The sequence below is a fragment of the Lithobates pipiens genome, unplaced genomic scaffold (assembly GCF_037356315.1).
Source record: "Lithobates pipiens isolate NorthernLeopardFrog02 unplaced genomic scaffold, aLitPip1_a1.2 Scaffold_8, whole genome shotgun sequence".
In the NCBI taxonomy this organism is placed as follows: Eukaryota; Metazoa; Chordata; class Amphibia; order Anura; family Ranidae; genus Lithobates; species Lithobates pipiens.
In genome coordinates, this window is record NW_027507903.1 from 203,817,388 (window position 1) to 203,838,921 (window position 21,534).

The 21,534-nt window shown below is 40.8% G+C and overlaps 1 protein-coding gene across 2 annotated transcripts in view; it reads right to left on the reverse strand.

Moving 5' to 3' along the window:
• KCND2 (potassium voltage-gated channel subfamily D member 2) overlaps nucleotides 1-21,534 on the reverse strand; it is a 531,276-nt gene that overhangs the window by 6,424 nt on the left and 503,318 nt on the right. For both annotated transcript variants that reach the window (XM_077473452.1, XM_077473453.1), the window contains one exon: nucleotides 620-870. In XM_077473452.1, the coding sequence (XP_077329578.1) occupies nucleotides 620-870 (251 nt within the window). The remainder of the gene's footprint in view (nucleotides 1-619; nucleotides 871-21,534) is intronic.

Consider the following 21,534-nt stretch of genomic DNA (forward strand, 5'->3'; position numbering starts at 1 on the left):
GCCACGCCCAACTACAATAAAAAAAAACACATAACGTCATACATAACACTACACTGCCCCCTAGTGGTTAACTCCTTCACTGCCAGTGCCATTTACACAGGAATCAATGCATTTAAATACCACTGATTGCTGTATAAATGACAATGGTCCCAAAAATGTGTCAAAAATGTCCGATGTGTCCGCCATAATGTCGCAGTCACAATAAAAATCGCTGATCGCCGCCATTACTAGTAAAAAAAAAAAATATTAATAAAAATGCTATAAAACTATCCCCTATTTTGTAAACGCTATAACTTTTGCGCAAACCAAATAATAATCGCTTATATGTAGAAGAATGCGTATTGGCCTAAACTGAGGAAAAAAATGTTTTTTTATATATTTTTTGGGGATATTTATTATAGAAAAAAGTTAAAAACCGCAGAGGTGATCAAATACCACCAAAAGAAAGCTCTATTTGTGGGGAAAAAAGGAAAACCAATTTTGTTTGGGAGCCACGTCGCACGACCACCCAATTGTCAGTTAAAGCGACGCAGTCCCGAATCGCAAAAAGGGGCCTGGTCCTTTGGCTGCAAATTGGTCAGGGGCTTAAGTGGTTAAGTTGTAGACAGTGAAGTATTACCTGTTGGACAAGGGAGTTCTTTCCATATGCTGGATCTGGATAGCGCTAAGCTCTTGAAGGTTTCCATGGTGGCTGCATGTTGTAATATTATCATTTTGAATGCGCAGATTCTTTTTATTCCTTCTAGTACAACAAAAGCTACGTCTGTCGTGTTGCGAAGACAAAGAGGGACTGTGGTTTCTTGGTTTATTTATAGTAGACACTTCCATGCAGTTTTCTTCATACGTTTGCTCATCCACAAATTCACGATTCTAGGTCAAAAAAAAAAAAAGAAATATCCATACATTATTCAAAATTCATACGGTATGGGACCTTATTGTACTGCTGTACAAGAAGGCTCTACATAATGCAACCTAATAAACATTACAAAACATAACAATGTTTAAACAGCATTAATAAGCCTTGGTGCTTTTTTTTTTACTATACTGATGCTATGGGAGTTGCTGTAACGTTACCCCAAGACCCTAAATTTAAACTAACAGCATTTTACAACTCAAAATACAGTATACTTCTCAAAGTGCATATAGCATGCAAAGTAAATTTGGTTCCTAAAAGCAGGTCCTTTGAGTTCATATGCCATTCCAATCTATACATTCGTACCTGTGTTATTCAGTATGTAAGGCAATATATTTGCTTCAAATACTGCTCAGCAAACTATCTTCATTCAATTAAAAATGAATTAACCATTCTGCAATACTTTCAACATTTAAATCAAGTAGAAAAGCTTTTAAGGTTAAAACATCAATCTATTCCAGTGGGAACCCGAACTTGAAATATATTTATATTTTAATTACAAACATATTTTATTTTTCAAGCACATTACAGTTTATAAAAAAATATATAGATGTTACAAGCTGAGTATACACAGGCCCCAAATGCTCCATTCTTCCAATGTAATGCTGTAGGAAAATTGCCCATTATTCGCTAAGGAAAGTTAGAAAAATGAAAGTATTAAAGATTAAAAAAATGAATAAAAGAATAAATTCTGTGTTTTTTCTTAGTAAAATTAGAAGCTACTTCTGGAAAATTCCATATGTGATTGCATAGTTGTATATGTGTAAAGGGTATTGTCTCAATAGTTTGGTTAAATAAGTAGGGGTGGGTACCATCATCCTATAATTACATAATAAGGAAAGGGAAGATTAGTCAAGGGCTACTCCAAAGATTGCCCTTGGTCGCCAGTGGTGGTTAGGACTGTCTCAGTACCCAAATATAAGGCAGGAAATTTATAAAAACAACATTTATTACAAAATATACACACAATATACACAAATAACAACACAAACAGTGGTTATTGCAAAAAAATCCACATGAAATTAATGTTTAAAAACTATTTCGAAGGCCCCCACAGGTATGTAGAGAAACAGTGATGTAGGTATAGACGTAGTCTTCAACAGGTTCTGCAGCCAATGGTGCTTCTTCAGGAGGCATCAACCAAAACATCAATAAAGGCCCAGTTGACGGCAGACACTTCAACATTATTCTTACCAGCAGGCACTATTTGGTTGTGCTGACTTCATCCCTGTAGCAGTCCTTATTCCGAATACCTACCTTAAATCCCGGCTGTCATATCTATTCAATTACTGTATTGGTCAGTCCCGATAGCTCTCTTGACTGCCCCCGGGGGGATCACCCACCTGAGGGTGTCTCAATTGATGCTGTCTATTGCCCCACTGGGCTTTCATTGGTGTTTTGGTTGACGCCTCCTGAAGAAGCGGCATTGGCCGCGAAACCTGTCTATACCTACATCACTGTGTCTCTACATACCTGTGGGGGCCTTCAAAATTGTTTTTAAACATTCATTTCAGGCGGAATTTTTTGCAATAACTACCTATCTGCTTTTGTTGTTATTTGTGTATATTGTGTGTATATTTTGTAATAAATATCATTTTTTTTATAAATGTCCTGCCTTATATTTGGATACCGAGATAGTCCTAACCACCACTGGTGACCATGGGCAATCTTTGGAGTAGCCCTTGAATAATCTCCCCTTTCCTTTATATAGTTGTATATGTGTGTGCACCATTTTTCACATTTTCTCCCAGCAAATTCTACAGTTAGTAAGAAAACAGAACATTAACTCAAGTAGTAGGTAAGCAATCTGTTCCTGGTAATATACATAAAGCCATAGGTGTGGGCAGTCTATTGCATTAGGGGGTGCACCCCAAAGCTCAAACACACATGCCTTTCTCTGCAGCCTCAGCTGCACGGGCAGTGAATGAATGGGAAGTGCTATGTGCTGAGCGGCTTCCTGTTCATTCACAAAATTAAGCATAGTAAACACAGTTCACTATGCTTCAGTTATGAATGAACACAGTGAGTGAGTGTGTTCACTGTGTTCATTTAGAATAGGAAGGGGGCAGTAAATTATATATTTACTAGCTCCTTCCCCCACTCTCCATTCTGAAACATCCCCCACAGCAGCCAGGGGGACAGGAGAGGAGGGAAGCCAGCAGCACTGTGGGGGGCACAATACAGGGTGAAGCCCAGGCAATAGGAGGAGTCTGCACCACACGTAGTAATTAGAGTGTGCCCACACATGGCACACCCCCTGCGCACACCTATGCAAGACTCCTACAAATTTATGGACTAATTTGACCCCCAATAAATCTAAATATTACACAAATAAGGTCTTCTTGTAGCTTTTTTTAATCAAGCCAGCTACTTTACTGTTCTGAAAAATTAAATAAATAGAGACGCAGCAAGCAATATGTTTTTCAAGTAATATTTTTACCTGCACTTTATTTGAATACAGAAATTGTGACTACAATATCAACAAAGGTCTACAATAAAAAAAAATCCTTTAGAAAATACAGACTTTTATTAAAATAAGTTTTAATAAAGCAAGTGTCAATTGTGTCAATAAATAAATTCACATTTTTACCTTTAAGAATAAATATGTATGTTTACAAAAAGGTGTAATAATATGCTGAGAGCTTTGCAAGGTTCCTTCCCTGGGTTTTTTTTTCCTCCGCCACTCCATTGCAGCAAGCATTCTCAACTTTTTTATGTTTGGATTTTTAACACTAAGTATGTCGACTCATTATATTATCACTATCCTGATATTGTTTACATTAAATTACAAATCTCATCATTTTAATTTATTTAATTTTGCTAACGTGGTTGCATATTTATTCAGCTTCACATATTAAAATTAGCTATCATTACCTTCATTTAAAACCAGTTAAATATAGCAAGGTAATTATTTGTAAGTTGAAGTACCGTAATTGGCTAAAAATGAAAACACACTAAGATGTCTGAGAAATGTTAAGAACATGTCTAATCTCAACAAATACTTACAATTTCTTACATGATAAACTACAATTATTAGAAATAAAGATATACAAGAGGTACTACAGACAGGGCTGCTGATAAGGCAGTACAGTCAGCCCTCCTGTACTGGGCTCAAGCCCAATCAGTTCAAAAGGGGGGCCCAAGCACACGCTGTACTGTCTTATTGCAGACACCCATCCTCTTCTGTTTCTCACTGCAGCGCTGCCAGCTTCTGCTCCTCTCCCTCCCTCCAGCTGCACTGCAAGTGAATTGCTTCTAACACCCGCGCCCCTTCCATCTGCTGTCTGGGCCCCCCTGTGTCCTGTGTGCTGGCTTCCCTCCTCTCCCGCCAGCAGTTGCAGCAGGTACACAGGGGGATGTCATTTACTAGCCCCTTCCTTTCCAGGGAGAAAACAGTGAGTGATCTTTACCAATCATTCCTGTGCCCATCCATACTGAAGCATAGTAAACGGTTTACTGTGCTTCAGTTTGTAAATGAGCAGGAAGACTCAAAGCATTCCCTATTAATTTATCTGTGCAGGTGAGGTTGTACACAATGGGACTGATAAAACTACTGTATGTTCTCGCACACTTTTGGCCAGGGGGGCCTTGTCAGGTAGGCTGTATGGGGCAACGTGATTTCTAACAGCAGCCCTGACTACAGATACTGTATTACTGTATTGTTTTTCATTAACTTAATTTTAAATACGGTATTTATCGGTGTATAACACGCGCCGGCGTATAACACGCACCCCAAGTTTAGGGGGGAATTTTAAGGAAAAAAACTTTTAGGAGGGAAGTTTAAGGGGGGAAAAAAAAACTTACATTTATATGCCCATCAGTGTCATCTGCAGCCTTGTCCACCACTGCAGCCTTGTCCACCATTGCAGCCTTATGCAGCCTTGTCCACCATTGCAGTCTTGTCCCCCACTGCAGCCTTATGCAGTCTTGTCCCCCACTGCAGCCTCATGCAGTCTTTCATTTGGTGGCATTGGTAGCAACTTGGGACATCAGGGTTGCAGATTCTCTAGCCTTCGAGCCACCAGCTGTCCCACACTGCAACCGTGTCTATTTTATTTTTTTTAAATGCCGCCGCCGAGATACAGAGCTGGATGTGTATCTCGGCGGCGTGCAGTAGTTCTCGGCGGGCCTCCGGCCGCTTGGCTCTTCTCGCCAGCTTTCGGCCGCCTTCGGCCATTCTCGGCAGCTTTCGACCGCCAAGAAGAGCCGAAGGCGGCCGAAAGCTGCCGAGAACGGCCGAAAGCTGCCGAGAATGGTCGAAGATGGCCGAAAGCTGCCGATAATGGCCGAAGGCGGCCGAAAGTCGCCTTGAAGAGCCGAAGTCGGCTGAAAGCCACCCAGAGGCTCAGAATTTCGGGGGATTGGCGTATAACACGCACCCAAGATTTTCCCCTGCTTTTAAGGGGAAAAAAGTGCGTGTTATACGCCGATAAATACGGTAGATGTAAATATAAAGCACTTTAATACAAACCCTCATTCTACTGTGTATCTATAAGGATTTTAAAAAGATCATTTTCAAGGTTCACAACACAGGCATTGTTTTTTTAATCAAAAATTTTTTTGACAGGCTGTCAGCCCCCTAATGTGAACATGTAGCAGGTGTTCCTAAGCTATTAGAAAGAGTGAAACGGGGCCCAAGCATCTTTTTGTGATCTTTGAAAACTGATTACACATTAAAAGCAGCTAGAGGGGTCAGGGGTGGCTTCTTTTTAAGCCAATTTACTGCTTGTTAAGTATATGCATTTTTTAATTCCCATAATCTAAACATAAGAAAAAAACATTCATTTATACTACCTTTTTATGTGTATTTGGAGAAAATTGTAATTCTACAACCCAAAGCAAGTTAGCCTCTATGTACTCTTCCAAGAGTACAAGAAATCATTGTATTTCTCAACAACTATCCTCCTCTTTGTGATTCTTTAGCAGGTTTAAGCATTTTCAACGGTGAACGTATTTTTGAACCAAATCAATAAAGTATTTAAATTAAAATTTCAATCAATTAAATATACAGTTGAACTAAATATTTTTTATTTCTAATATTGATTAACTTTAGTACCAAGTCATTGCATGTCACTGTCATTCCAAGTACTTCAAATAGTGTCAAATAGTGTCTCTACAACACAAATGTGTATATTAAGGGCAATTTGACAGAAAACTGGAGCACCCAGAGGTGGCCTTCACTAACACTGGAAGAACAAACAAACTCTTATGCCGCGTACACACGACTGGACTTTCCGTCGCAATGAACTCTGACTGACTTTTCGACTGACTTTTCAATGGAGTTCCGCTGAAACGGACTTGCCTACACACGATCACACCAAAGTCCGATCATTTTTTTACGCGATGGTGTACGACGGGACTAGAAAAGGGAAGTTCAATAGCCAGTAGCTAATAGCTGCCCTTGTGTTGTTGTTTGTCCGTCGGACCTGCATACAGACGAGCGTTTTCTTGATAGGAACTGGTTCCGGTGGAAAGATTTGAAACACGTTCTATTTCTAAAGTCCATCAGATTTTTTGACAGAAAAGTTCAGATGAAGCCCACACACGATCGAATTGTTCCGACGGATTTGGTCTGTCGGAACTTTGCTGTTGAAAAGTCCAGTCGTGTGTACATGGCATAACTCTATGCAGGTAGAGTCCTGATGAAATTCTAACTCATGTTTCAGAGCTACAAAGATTGGTCAACGTATGAGAAACTTGCACTAACAAGGTTATCTTTCTGCTCATGCTGCTCTCCTTTAGTTAGTATACTCACTGTAAACCTACCCACTGTAACTACCCCCTGTATTTAAATACATAAGTGTTTTTTTTACCAAATGACTGTAAAATTTGCCTATGAAGATTTCAATAGTGTTTAGCTAGTTGGAACTGTTGGAATCATTTTTATTCTCTGCTAATACAATAATAAACTTTTGCTTAAAAAATTGAGCAATTCTATGCTTAGATTTTGAAAAACCTTGTAAACATTTGTGATAATCCAACAACATACTCAACTGAAAGAAAGGTAGCAGTTCACAATAAATCCAAGGTGAAAAGTATTATAGTAATATAGTAATATAAACACATCTATTAAAAGACACAATGCAAACCTCACCCATCTGACCTCAAACTATAGAGTGACAATAAGTCTTAAAGTGTATATAAGCTCCAACAATAAATTTATCAGACCTTTTGGTCTGCTAGAATACACACATTGGAAAAGTAGTGTAGCACAATTTATTAAGTAAAATACCATATAAAACAAATAGAACTCACAAGTGAGTGTGGGGGGAGGGGGGGAGAGGATGACAGTCCACAGTGGACTGTAATGTGCTGGGAGCTGTGTGGTAGTCCTTGGTGGAGAAAAAAGCCGGCTGTGGTGGGGAGCAAGATGAGCCTGGAGTCCATGCCGGCTGCCCAGTGTGGCCATGATGGTCTATCCAGAAATTGTATTTCGGAAGCTTAATCACGCCTTCATCAGCCTGCAGGCATGGCTAAGCTTACGAAAAACACGCCCGATTGACTCACACAGTGGTTGGACTGATAGCTCCTCTCACTACTCCAGCTGAACACATTATCTTTGGGTGGATATCAGATTTCTGAATATACCATCATGGCCACACAGGGCAGACTGATGCCGGCCTCCGTGCACGGACTCCAGGCTCATCTTGCTCCCCACCACAGGACTACCACACAGCTCCCAGCTCATTACAATCCACTGCGGACTGTCATCCTTTCTCTCCCCCTCACCTGCTTGTCAGTTCTATTTGTTTTATATGGTATTTTACATGTGCTACACTATGGTGGTTTGGCACTTTCTTCCCTTCCCTTCCTATTTTACAGATTGTGGATTTCCAGCCCACATATGAAAGCAGCCTTGCCAGTACCACAGTGTCAGCCATTTTCTACCAATTGCCTAATTTATTTCTATACCTCCAGGAATAAGGATCTTTCAATACTTCTTTTTTCACTTGGTATATAACATTTTATCACTATAGGATGGGCACAGTGTCAGCACTTTAGTGTTTTTAGGATATGTCTCTAAAATACACAAATGAAAGTGTTTTATAATATCTGTTCCAAGAGTGTAAATAATAAATAAATACAAATATAATATAAATATAATCTGTTCATCCAGCCAGAAATCTTGTGATCTAGTAACTTCCGGTGCTCTCTGCCTCTGGACTGTTATGAATGAATTAAAACTAATAAAAACGTACTAAACAATAAAGATGTAAAATTAGGTCTTTCCCATTCACATCATTACTGTAGCCATCATAACTGCAAGAATGTGTTTAGGAATATGAATGATACACAGCAGAATAAAGAAATCAGCAGGATTAGAGAAGCCAACGTAACATTGAATGATACTGTAACAAAACATAATGTAATTCCAAGATAAAAGGACCAGGACATTGATATAGCAAGTAATAGTGAACAGAAAAGAGGTGTGCCTCATATTCTAGAGGGCAACAATTAAAAAGGAGTGTGTTGAAAAATTGAGACCACAAAAAAAAAAGGTGGTAGTGAGCCCCATACCTCCTATGGCATACATGACCACCCCCTACTCCTAGAGTAAGTAAGTGATAATGAAAAAAAGAGGGTATGGAGGAGGGGTTAAGATCAGGCAAGAAGAAGGGAGGGGGAGGAGGACGAACCGGAGAGAGGGGTAGGAAAAGAAGGGGAGGAAAGAGGGGATGTTAACCAGAGGACTCCAACACCCAGGCGCCTCCTGCCTCCACTCTCTCATGAAAGTAGGACTCAATCCAAGGTCCAAGGACTCAATCCATGTCCAACAAAACGTAGTCATCTTATCATTTTGGTGGGCTGCGACCTTTTCAAAGATTACCACTCGGGAACTCTGTGCTTAACCTCAGTGAAAGCATTGGCATCTTGTGGGCGAGGTGGTCTTAGATCAGTTGCGGATTTATAAGAGGGCAAAATGATTGGATGATGGAAGTCAGCAGAGCTTTGACTCATTCACTGTGCTAAGAGAAATTTCCCTTGGAATGTGAAAATTCCTTTGCAAAATCAACAGCCTACTGTAGTTGCCTTTAGTAAACCAACCTCAATATGTGATAGTCATAGCTGAAAAATAATCAAGGCTGTCATCTTTTTTTCCTGTCTTTACTAGTATCATACCATCATTATTTTTGCCTAAAACAGATATCAAAGTAGATCCAACCCAGCTTGTAGTTTGCCAGTGTTTACATAGAGCTCTTGCTCTGCTCAGCTCAGATTAGACTCGTGATTTAGAAAGACGAATAATTTGGGAGAGATGCTTCAAATAAATACTGCAGGATGCTGACATAAAATCGTTTCCCCTAGTAATCAGTGTTCACTTGCATTAAACATTCCTGATTTCAAGCTGCATAAGTACAAACACATTACAAATGCAATTTTTAATTTATAACTGGCTTAAAATAAAAAAAAATAATGATTCTGAATGTATGCCTAATTAAATTCACTTAACGTCTTAGCACACAAGACTTATTAATGGGGGGGCTGCGCATTTTGTACATTAGATGCCAGTGCACCTCTAACCTGAACTGAGAAAGATGGCTAACCGTAATGCACTGTATATACAAAAAGTACACAACAGCTGTGAATAGATTGCCATCAACAATGACAAACACCATTAGGAATAATTGCAGAGGGATGGCAACAAAAAGGCAAAGCATATCTTTGAATTGAAAACAGTTTGAAACACAATGATACAGCTGGGTCTTTATTAGAATGCTGTTATTGAAAAATACACACTTAGTTTTGCAGACTTCTTTTAAGTAATTACACAGATGCTGTTTTTATGCCTAGGAATTGTGTTATTAGATTAAAAAAAAATTTTTCCTTGAAAAGACGTTTGTGCACAATCAAATAATTGAATGTTTTTCCTTCTGAGGGAAGAAACAACTACTGCTCGGTTGAATGGTATTTTTTCTATAAAACGTGATAATGTGAGTATATGAAAGTCTGATACGGGTAATATTTCAACGATGGTCATGCTAGTTGATTGCAGTTATTCATATATTTTAATATCAGTCTTTATGTGAAATGTGTTTTTATGATTTGTCTTCTCACAGGCTGATGAATATCCTTTGTTCTAAGCAACCTTGCCTGCCAAAAATTTGTATAGTGAAGGACGACACAGATCCATTCAGTTAAATGATAAAGCGAGTTCTGTATGCTCCTGACTGCTGATTTAGTAGGCTTTCAAATACAAAGCAAGTGTACTGGCAGCTGGCTTGGCCTCAGGATGAGTAGGCTACTTTGTCTGGCTTTTGATGCCTGTCAGTGTGAATGTGACAGGAAATAATGTATGTTGATTCATGTAACATTGCAGCTAAACGAACAGGTTAAATCATAATGAAATTTGCTGTAATGCTTCAGTAATTAGCATAATTACCGCTCTCATTTACTGTATTTTTTTTTTTTACCCATAGTATGTACATTTATTCTGCAGAGCTTTACTGAGAACATTCACATAACTTCCTGCCCCTGGAGAAGCTTACAATCTAATTTAAAACATTTTCTTTGACATTATTTGCTCCTAGTCCTTAGTCCTCCGAGTAGAAGCTCACACCAGTCATACAGTGCATCCGGAAAAGTGCTGCAGAGATGGTTGTTCTTCTGGAAGGTTCTCCTCTCTCCACAGAGAAACACTGGAGCTCTGTCAATGTGACCATCAAGTTCTTGGTCACCTCCTTGACTAAGGCCCTTCTCCCCCGATCTCTCAGCTTGGCTGGGCGGCCCGCTCTAGGAAGGGTCCCGATGGTTCCAAACATCTTCCATTTACAGATGATAGAGTCAACTGTGCTCATTGGGACTTTCAATTTTTCTGTACCCTTCCCCAGATCTGTGCCTCGGTACAATCCTGTCTTGGATGTCTACAGACAATTCCTTCATGGCTTGGTTTGTGCTCTGACGTCCAATGTTAACTGTGGGACCTTATATAGACAGGTGTGTACCTTCCCAAATCATGTCCAATCAACCGAATTTACCACAGGTGAACCCTAATCAAGTTGTAGAAACATCTCAAGGATGATCAGTGGAAGCAGGATGCACCTGAGCTCAATTTTGAGTGTCATGGCAAAAAGCTGTGAATACTGATGTACATGGGATTTGCAAAGAATTCAAACAAAGTTCTTTCACGTTGTCAATATGGGGTATTGTTTATTGAATTTTGAGGAAAATAATGAATTGAATCAATTTTGGAATAATGCTCTCACATAACAAAATGTGGAAAATGTGAAGCGCTGTGAATTCTTTCCATATGCACTGTATACTATCCAAGGTATAGCTATGCAATATTAACATTATTTTACCAAACAAATAGACATTTCTGTACTTTGGTCTTTTTTCAGTCTTGATGATTGCGTTACTACATTTATAGCTAGTAATTTTTTAACTAGCCATGTTGCTGATCTTTAATTTTCTAATTGGAGTTGCCATTATTGAATCTGCCAGGTTTAAAGCAAATTACAATAATGTGCGCAAAGGCATAGTAACTAATGACATTTCAGGGGGCTGAAGCCACACACATGAATATAAATTCTTGTTGGTTAAAGATTGCTGCTTATTTCACATTACTCTTGCCTTACTGAAAGAGCCCAATGGAGTGGAACTGTTGTAAATTGATGGTGTTTATCCTGCAATGTAGTCCATAATTATACAGCCTGTACATCCCATGGCAAACCAGGCTTGCATGTATTAATGTGAGGCCTGCACAATTAGCAGGTCTTGAAGAGCATTGCTATGATCTGGGTTGCACAAGACTTTTAAAATGCCCAGAAATACACTCCAAAATGATAAGTGTTTTCCACTTTTCACGTGCCGTTGAAGCTTTTAATGATATGCACACTGAAGAAATAGCATTAGGATGCAAGTCTGGTGCCTATCAGAGACAGGTGTCAGCTCTAAGGAACTATCAGGAGTGCACCTCTTGAAGCTAAATTCTTACATTGCCTTGTGATAGGAATAAAAACCATTGTTTACGACACAAGGTGATTTATGTGAATATAAATATATATGTACATACATCACTCAGTTGGGATGAGTTAGTCCAATGATTTTGGGCAAAATCCTGATTCCTCTGTCGCTGTCGGAAAGCCTAAAGCCTTGTACACACGCTTAGATTTTCGGATGACCGTCAGTTTTTTGTGGCATGCTAGTCTCATGTCGAAAGTAAAGAGGTAACTCACAATGCGAAAATTTTCGTACCACAGAATAAAACGTCAGAAGTGATGTCATGTGTTGAATAGTTTTGTATGTATTCTTTAGTTTCTGAGCATGAGTAGTCTTGCTCTTACAATTTTCACCGTAAATTTTTTTTATAGTCTGCACATTCAGCTTTTGTCTGCCAAAAAAGTGAAATCGGCTGTCGGAAGCACCGAACTAACGATCCGAAAATCAGCAGACAGCTCATCGTACAAATTTTTTCATCAGATTTTTGTATAGTATGTACAGGCCTTTAGGCTAAGTTCACACCTATGCAAATTGGATGTGGGTTTCCTCACATCCAATTCGCATGGTAGGAGATTGTGACCGACTCTCTATGGAGCCGGTTCACATATCTGCTCTGCGGCTCTGGTGCAAATTTGCACAGGTGTCCTGTGCAGCTTTTGGTTAGTTTCAGGTCCAAATTCAGCCCAAAATTCGGGCTGAAACTGGACTTCAAACAGTGAGCTGCAAGCGGAAATAGTGTGAACTGCTTCCCGACTAGCAGCCATCATTATACTGCGGCAGGTTGGCTCCCCTGGGCGAGCCCCTGGTCAGACAAAGTTGTCAGAAAATCTGATCGTTCAGAACGTGATGAAGTTCGTTCGTTACGACGGGACTACGTTCAGGCTAGTAGCCAATAGCTTTGGTCTCGTAATTTGATCTGAGCATGCGTGGCACTTTGTCCGATCGGAATTCTCCACAAACAATCGGACAAAGTCCGATCGGATCATGTTGTCGGAAAATTTTATATCCAGCTCTCAAACTTTGTTGGTTGGACATTCCGACGCAAAAAGTCAGATGGAGCCCACACATTGTCCGTCGGAATTTCCGACCGTGTGTACAAGGGCTAAGGTGTAGAGTAGATAGGCAGACTCTAAGTGTTACAAGGGAAATATTTGCGCTAACCAGTGAACCAATATTAATATTAATTAGTGTAAGCAACACATAAGGAAGTGAATCAATTCAACCTCTTCTATATGTGAAAAAACAACCAGATACTGCAATTAAAAAACCTGAATAGGGGGCGTGGCCAGCGCATGAGCTGAATGGAAGCTCTGTGAGAGAGCTCTGTGACATGAACGGGCATATTAGCGACAATTCACAGCGAATATCGGTAAAAAAGATACGAACAGACAACGGAAGAGTTCCTGAATCCGAAGGTGATGTCAAAAAAGCGGAAAGACGAACGGAAAATGAAAAAACTAACGACATTCTCCTCTCAGTCAGCGGGTGGGAGAAAAAAAGATGGCACAGATCCTCTCACAGCTGCTGTACCAGCAACAGCCTCCTCAGGGAGAGTGCAATACACTGACAGGCCTGATGCTGCTCTAGAAGAATCACCTCAGAAAACACATCTGGAATCTCCTCATGAGGAAGATTACCTCAGCCCTACATGTCGCAGCCCGGCTAAAACTCGTATCAAACTGGATTTCACAGGCCAGGAGGTAAGCTATAAAATACCTCATATTAGTCAAGATAACACAGTCATAACTCCTATAGCTTCACCTATAGCCGCATTCCCCACTAATAACCAGCCTATTCTGGACACCCAATTAAAAGAAATGCTATTAACTTTACATACTTCGCTTCATACGGATATTTTACAACTCACAAATCAATTCTCCAAAGCAGTGAACTCCTTAGGTGAAAGAGTACACACTATTGAGAACTCTATGGGAGACATGACCAATACTATTAAAGATTTAATAGATGCTCATGAAGAAAATAAAGCTGAAAAAGAGTGGCTTAAATTTAAAATCGCAGATTTAGAAGACCGATCAAGGAAGAACAATCTCAAAATCAGGGGTATCCCTGAAAATATACAGCAGTCTGATCTTAAAAAATATGCCACTGACTTATTCTCCAACTTGCTGCCAGCTATACCAGCCTTAGAGCTCACAATTGATCGTATCCATCGGATTCCGAAACCGTCATTTCTCCCTCCACAGATACCACGTGATGTACTACTTAGAGTACACTTCTACCATGTTAAAGAACAAATCCTATATAAAGTGCGACATCTAGGACAACTTCCACAACCATATAATACAATCCAGATTTATGCTGACTTGTCTAAACATATTTTAGATATGAGAAGACAACTTTCCACGATTACAAAAGCTCTGCGTAATCATAAAATTGAATACCGTTGGAAACAACCATCTAAACTACTGATACAGAAGAACGACACCTACCATACAATCACTTCTGTGGAACAAGGCATTAAGTTACTTCACGCATGGGGTATTATCCCCGAACCAACTCCACCTATCGGAGCTAAGAAGAATCTGGAGAAACTTACGCCACAATGGCATTAGCTTTCATTGACTAGATCCGGTCAAAATACAATCCTATCTATAGGAAACCGATCTATCAGCTTGCCCGCCGTGCCGTGCGATACTAAATCTTTGGAACAGCTGACCTTTGAACTAATTCCCCATTCTAATGTTGCAGTATACATTGAAATGTTTACCACTGCAAGTTAAGTTTAATGTTTGGTTATATTTTTGTTTGTGCTTTTACTTTTATTTTTTTCTTCACAGTATCCTATACACAACTCATAGCATTCAAAGGGACAGGTATGTTGTGAACCTACAAAATTTGAATCAAAACTTTTCAGTCACTAAATTTTTGGACATTCATAGTCATTTCAGACTACAGATTGTTCACATGGAAGTAGAATTTAAAGCTATTATCAGGCTAGTATGTACTTACTTTTTCCATCTTATTAATATCCTTTTATGAGTATAAAGTTAATATCTTTAAATACTAATGGTCTTAACCATCCAGCAAAAAGAGCGTCGATTTAGCAAATGACTAACACCCAGCGATGTCAAATATTGTGTATACAAGAAACCCATTTCAAAACAGGCGCTACTCCCACTTGCACCCATAAGAACTTTCCTCACATATTTACAGCATCAGGCCAACAGAAAAAAAGAGGAGTACTTATTGCCATACATCATTCAGTTAATTTTCAATTGCATGAATCTATTGTAGATACCAATGGACGATACCTCATATTAATATGTACCATTGATAATACACTTACTACATTGGTAAATGTGTATGTGCCTAATAAAAGGCAATCCCATTTTCTGAATGGCCTGATGAGAAAAATAGGTAAATGCCGAAAAGGTGCCTTAATAATTTGTGGAGACTTCAACACAATACATGAACAAGAACTAGACACTTCTAATCCCAAAACCAGAACCAACTGTGCACTTAAAATTTTTTTGAATAAAAGCGATCTCTATGATGTATGGAGATGCCATCATCCTGGAGATCGTGAATACACATATCATTCCCTGGTACATAATACCTATACTCGTATCGATTATATTTTTACAGATAAGTGGTTATTGCAGCGGGTGAGGGAGTCTGACATTGCACCCATCACTTGGACTGATCATGCCCCAATTAGTATGACTATTCTACCTAAACACTCTCAAACGACCCATTTTCTATGGAGAACAAATGCATATCTTATCAAAATGCCTACCTATGCTACAGCTATACAAAACCAGATAACTGAATTCTTTAAATATAATGTGGGATCGGTGTCAGACTCCGCCACCCTATGGGGTGCTCATAAAGCATTTAGTAGGGGAATCCTAATGCAACTGAATGCTCAATTCAGGAAAAATAAAACGAAACTCATTGAGAAACTTACTGCTGACATTAAAACATTAGATTCCCAAAACCAATCTCACCCATCACAACAACTGAAAACTAAACTACAAATATTACGACAGGAACTCAGAACGACTTTATTGGATACATTTGAAAAACATACTAGAAAACTTAAAGCTAAATATTACCATACTAGCAACAAAGCAGGAAAAAACATGGCACTTCGGATCAAAGACAGATATTCCAAATCAAAGATTCCATATCTATACCACCCTATTACTAGAGAAAAATTGCAAGACCCCCCAAGACATAGCGAATGCATTTAGCTGTTATTATAGCTCCCTTTACAATCTTAAAGATGATTCTCAAACTCCCACACCTACCCCAAAGATAATACGTGATTTCTTAGATACTATTAGTCTCCCATCATTAACTACTGATCAAATCTCTGATCTTAACGTCCCATTTTCAGTGGAAGAAATTGCTAGAACTATAGACTCCCTGCCCAACAATAAATCTCCGGGCCCAGATGGAATGATAGGAGAATACTATAAATTACTTCGAGATATACTGGCTCCCCACTTATGCTCACTTTTTAACGAAGCGGCATCCAAATCAGAATTTCCGGCTGAGATGCTTCAGGCCTTGATCATAACACTGCCGAAACCAGGCAAAGATCCCAATGCTCCCCAAAATTTCAGACCGATTTCATTATTGAACATTGACATCAAAATATACGCCAAAGCAATAGCGAATCGACTGATGAATCTTCAGATGCAACAAGACGTCTGATTGATATTATACACTTCACTGAGAGACATCAAACGCCTTCTCTGCTCCTTTCTTTGGATGCAGAGAAGGCGTTTGATAGGGTCCATTGGGGCTATTTACAGTCAGTGCTTTTAAAATTCGGCTTTCATGGAAATATTTTATCGGCAATTTTTGCACTGTATAAGGGCCCCTCAGCGAGAGTATACACAAATGATATGATGTCTAAGCCCTTTGGCATCTCGAATGGAACATGACAAGGTTGCCCCTTATCTCCTTTAATATTTAATTTAGCCATCGAACCTCTAGCAGAACGTATACGATCTGACACAAAACTATCTGGTATAAAAATTGGGCAAATAGATAATAAAATAAGTCTGTTCGCAGATGACATAGTGCTTATAGTGTCTGATCCTATTTCATCTCTCCCGAATCTCCAAAATATACTAACGACATTTGGAGCAGCATCATATTATAAAATCAATGAAACTAAGTCCAATATTTTAGACCTAGGATTAGATAACACAACCAGGCAGTTATTGTCTAATAAATACCCCTACCACTGGAAAGACGAGGGGATTTCTTACTTAGGAATCACTCTCACTAACAAAACAAAACAGTTATTTAAAACAAACTTTTTACCATTTAAGAAACATTTTGAAACAGATCTGACAACACTTAGTAAATTCGAATTTACATGGGCTGGTCGCCTGGCAGCTTTCAAAATGATGACCTTACCAAAATTATTATATCAACTCAGGTCCCTTCCAATATGTATCCCTAAATACTACTTTAAATACTTACAAAGCAGTTTGGGAAAATATCTATGGAATGGCAAAAAATCCCGTTGCGCATACTATATACTAATTAAACATAGAAATATAGGTGGTGCGACCGTACCTGATCTACAGGATTATTATGACGCAACTCTTTTGACCCAATTGCAAGAATGGTTCTTGCCTACTCCTAAAACTTTATGGGGACAAATTGAGAAAGACATCACACGACAGCCTAATATGCAATTCTGGTTACTTAGTAGGAAAATTAAGTCCACAATTACAGCTCAATACCCACCAACGGTGAAAGCGACGCTACACTCTTGGCAGAGAATCATCACATACAAATGGGAAAAAACTCCAATCACGGTGTTAAACCCTCCTCTAACAATTATACCAACATTAATTCCTGGCGTACAAATACACGACTGGAATTTGGGTGGGGATATCAAACTTGGTTCCTTCTTCCAACAGGGCTCATTAAAGTCTTTTTCTCAGTTAAGTAATGAATTACAGCTTTCGAATTCTGAGCGATCTACATATATTCAAATAGAAAAGTGTCTGCTACACAATCCACAACTCAGAGCTTCAATCCCGGTTAAAATATGGTCTTTCCTCAATAACCATGCCACCTCACAGAAAGGAGTAGCTACAATATACCCAATTCTAGGGGAAAAAAACATACCCAGCAAACTACCTTCCTTCCTTAAATGGGAACAAGATTTGGGGCAAGACTTTTCAATTAAACAATGGATGGCTTCCCTACGAAGCATATATAGGGCCACTGCATGTGTTACACTATGGGAACTGGCACAAAAAATTGTTCAAAGACAATACCTGACTCCACATATCCTAGCAAAATTCAAGGGGAACTCGTCACCTAATTGCTGGAGAAATTGTACCCAATTGGGGACCCTATTTCATATTATGTGGGACTGCCCAAGCTTACATAACTACTGGCAGGCAATCTCCCATTTACTCACTTCCGTAACAGGTATTGTCCTTCAACTTTCACCAGAACTAGCCATTCTGAATATGAATTTACATACGATTCCCAAACAATATCATAAAGTAGTAACACATATACTTTTAGCTGCGAGACTATCCATAACTAGAAAATGGAAAACTGACTCTCTTCCTACTATGACAGAAGTTATAGAATTAACCCAACTCCACCACTCCTATGAATTGTTATTTCCTAATGACAAATCCCTATATATTAAGGAACAACAACTATGGGAACCTTGGAGTACATGGTACAAAAATTATACTTCCACAATTTAGATAATGCTGATTCTTTAACCACTTCCCGACCGCCGCACGACGATGTACGTCGACAGCATGGCACGGGCAGGCATATCGGCGTACATGTACGTCCCTGCCTTCCAGCGGGTCGGGGGCCCGATCGGGCCCCCGCCCGGTGCCTGCGGCGGTCGGTATTCGTGCGGGAGCGATCCTGGACGAGGGGGCGGCCATTCGTTCATGGCCACCCCCTCGCGATCGCTCCCGACGAATAGGAATCGTTCGTGACATCACTTCCTCTCCTGTAATGTAAACACAGGAGAGGAAGTGATGTATTCTCTCCTCCGTGTCGGTATTTTTCGTTCCGACACCGAGGAGAGAGGATCGGTGAGTTGCACCAACACGTCACTACACAGTAGAACATGCCAGGCACACTCACACCCCCCCGATCACCCCCCCAATTACCCCTGCCCCCCAGTCACAGTGACACCAATGTCATTTTTTTTTTTTTTTTTGCATTGGTGTCATTTGTGACTGTAATAACTGTTAGGGCAGTTAGGGTTAGCCCCCTTTAGTTCTAATGTACCCCCCTAACCCCCCCAATAAAGGTTTAACCCCGTGATCACCCCCCGTCGCCAGTGTCACTAAGGCTGGGTTCACATTGCAGCGGTTTATGAGAACGAATGTGATTCGCACCGCACTGCAGTGCAAATCACATCCGATCTCTGTGCGATTCGAGTTCAGCCATTCGCCGCACCCGCCGCACCCGCCGCACCCGCCGCAAATTCGCACGGGACCCTTTTTTTGGCCCGCAGCAGAATCGGATCGCATGGGTGTTCACACCATGCGATCCGAGTTTGCAGATCGCACTGCGATATGCGAACTGATCTGGGGGTGTCATTAACATTTCACTGACACTCCCAGCAGTTCGCATAGGGCAGTGTGAACTGCCGCCGGGAGGCATGCGATGCGGGAACCCGCCGCGGATTCGTGGCGTTCCCGCATCGCTCCAGTGTGAACCCAGCCTAATAAGCGATCATTTTTCTGATCGCCGTATTAGTGTCACAGGTGACGCTAGTTAGGCAGGTAGGTATTTAGGTTCGCCGCAGCTTTTTATAGCACCAGGGACCCCCATATACTACCGCATAAAGCCCCCTGATTGCCCCCTAGTTAACCCTTTCACCAGTGATCACCATATAACTGTTACAGGTGACGCTGATTGGTTAGTTATTTTTTTATAGTTTCAGGGCACCCGCCATTTATTACCTAATAAAGGTTTAACCCCCTGATCACCCGGCGGGTGTCATTTGTGACTGTAATAACTGTTAGGGCAGTTAGGGTTAGCCCCCTTTAGTTCTAAGGTACCCCCCTAACCCCCCCAATAAAGGTTTAACCCCGTGATCACCCCCCGTCGCCAGTGCCACTAAGGCTGGGTTCACATTGCAGCGGTTTATGAGAACGAATGTGATTCGCACCGTACTGCAGTGCAAATCACATCCGATCTCTGTGCGATTCGAGTTCAGCTATACAGATAGTATGGCTGAATTCGTGTCGCACCCGCCGCAAACTCGCACGGGACCCTTTTTTTGGTCCGCAGCAGAATCGGATCGCATGGGTGTTCACACCATGCGATCCAAGTTTGCAGATCGCACTGCGATATGCGAACTGATCTGGGGGTGTCATTAACATTTCACTGACACTCCCAGCAGTTCGCATAGGGCAGTGTGAACTGCCGCCGGGAGGCATGCGATGCGGGAACCCGCCGCGGATTCGTGGCGTTCCCGCATCGCTCCAGTGTGAACCCAGCCTAATAAGCGATCGTTTTTCTGATCGCTGTATTAGTGTCACAGGTGACGCTAGTTAGGCAGGTAGGTATTTAGGTTCGCCGCAGATTTTTATAGCGCCAGGGACCCCCATATACTACCGCATAAAGCCCCCTGATTGCCCCCTAGTTAACCCTTTCACCAGTGATCACCATATAACGGTTACAGGTGACGCTGGTTGGTTAGTTATTTTTTTTATAGTTTCAGGGCACCCGCCATTTATTACCTAGTCTCACTAGTGTACCCCTAAATTTAGGGGTGTCTACTTTCCAAAATGGGGTCATTTGGGGGGGGGTTTGTGCCATCTTGGCATTTTATGGCCTTCAAAACTGTAACGCCCTAAGGCCGCGTACACACGCGGGGACTGTTCGCCCAACTTTGTCCGCTGAACAGTGTTTCGGCGGTCAGTCCGCTCGTGTGTGGGCTTTCAGCGGACAGTTTCAGCGAACAGTCCGCTGAACAAGGTTTTTCGGAAATTCCGTAAAACTGTCCGCTGAAACTTTGTTTCAGCGAACAGTCCCCTTGTGTGTAGGCTTGTTCGTCAAACTAAGTTCCGCGCATGCTCAGAAAGGATTTACACGCCGAAAGTTATAATGCAGTGTATAGGACGTTGTATTTTCCGTCCCGTCGTACGTGCCGTTCACGTCATCGCGCACGGTTTCAGCAAACTGTTCGTTCGTCGTGTGTGGGCAAGTCCGTCCATGCTAATTTTGAGCGGAATGTTTGCTGAAACTGTTTGACGGACAAAGTTGGGCGAACAGTCCCCGCGTGTGTACGCGGCCTTAGAAAGCCTGAAGGCGGTGCTTGGATTTCGGGGCCCCGTACGCGGCTAGGCTCCCAAAAAGTCCCACATATGTGGTATCCCCGTACTCAGGAGAAGCAGCAGAATTTATTTTGGGGTGTCATTTCACATATGCCCATGGCATGCGTGAGCAATATATCATTTAGTGACAACTTTGTGAAAAAAAAAAAAAGTTTGTAATTTTCCCGCAACTTGTGGCAAAATATAAAATATTCCATGGACTCAACATGCCTCTCAGCAAATAGCTTGGGGTGTCTACTTTCTAAAATGGGGTCATTTGTGGGGGTTTTGTGCCATCTTGGCATTTTATGGCCTTCAAAACTGTAATAGGTAGTGAGAAGTGAACTCAAAAATTTACGCCCTTAGAAAGCCTGAAGGTGG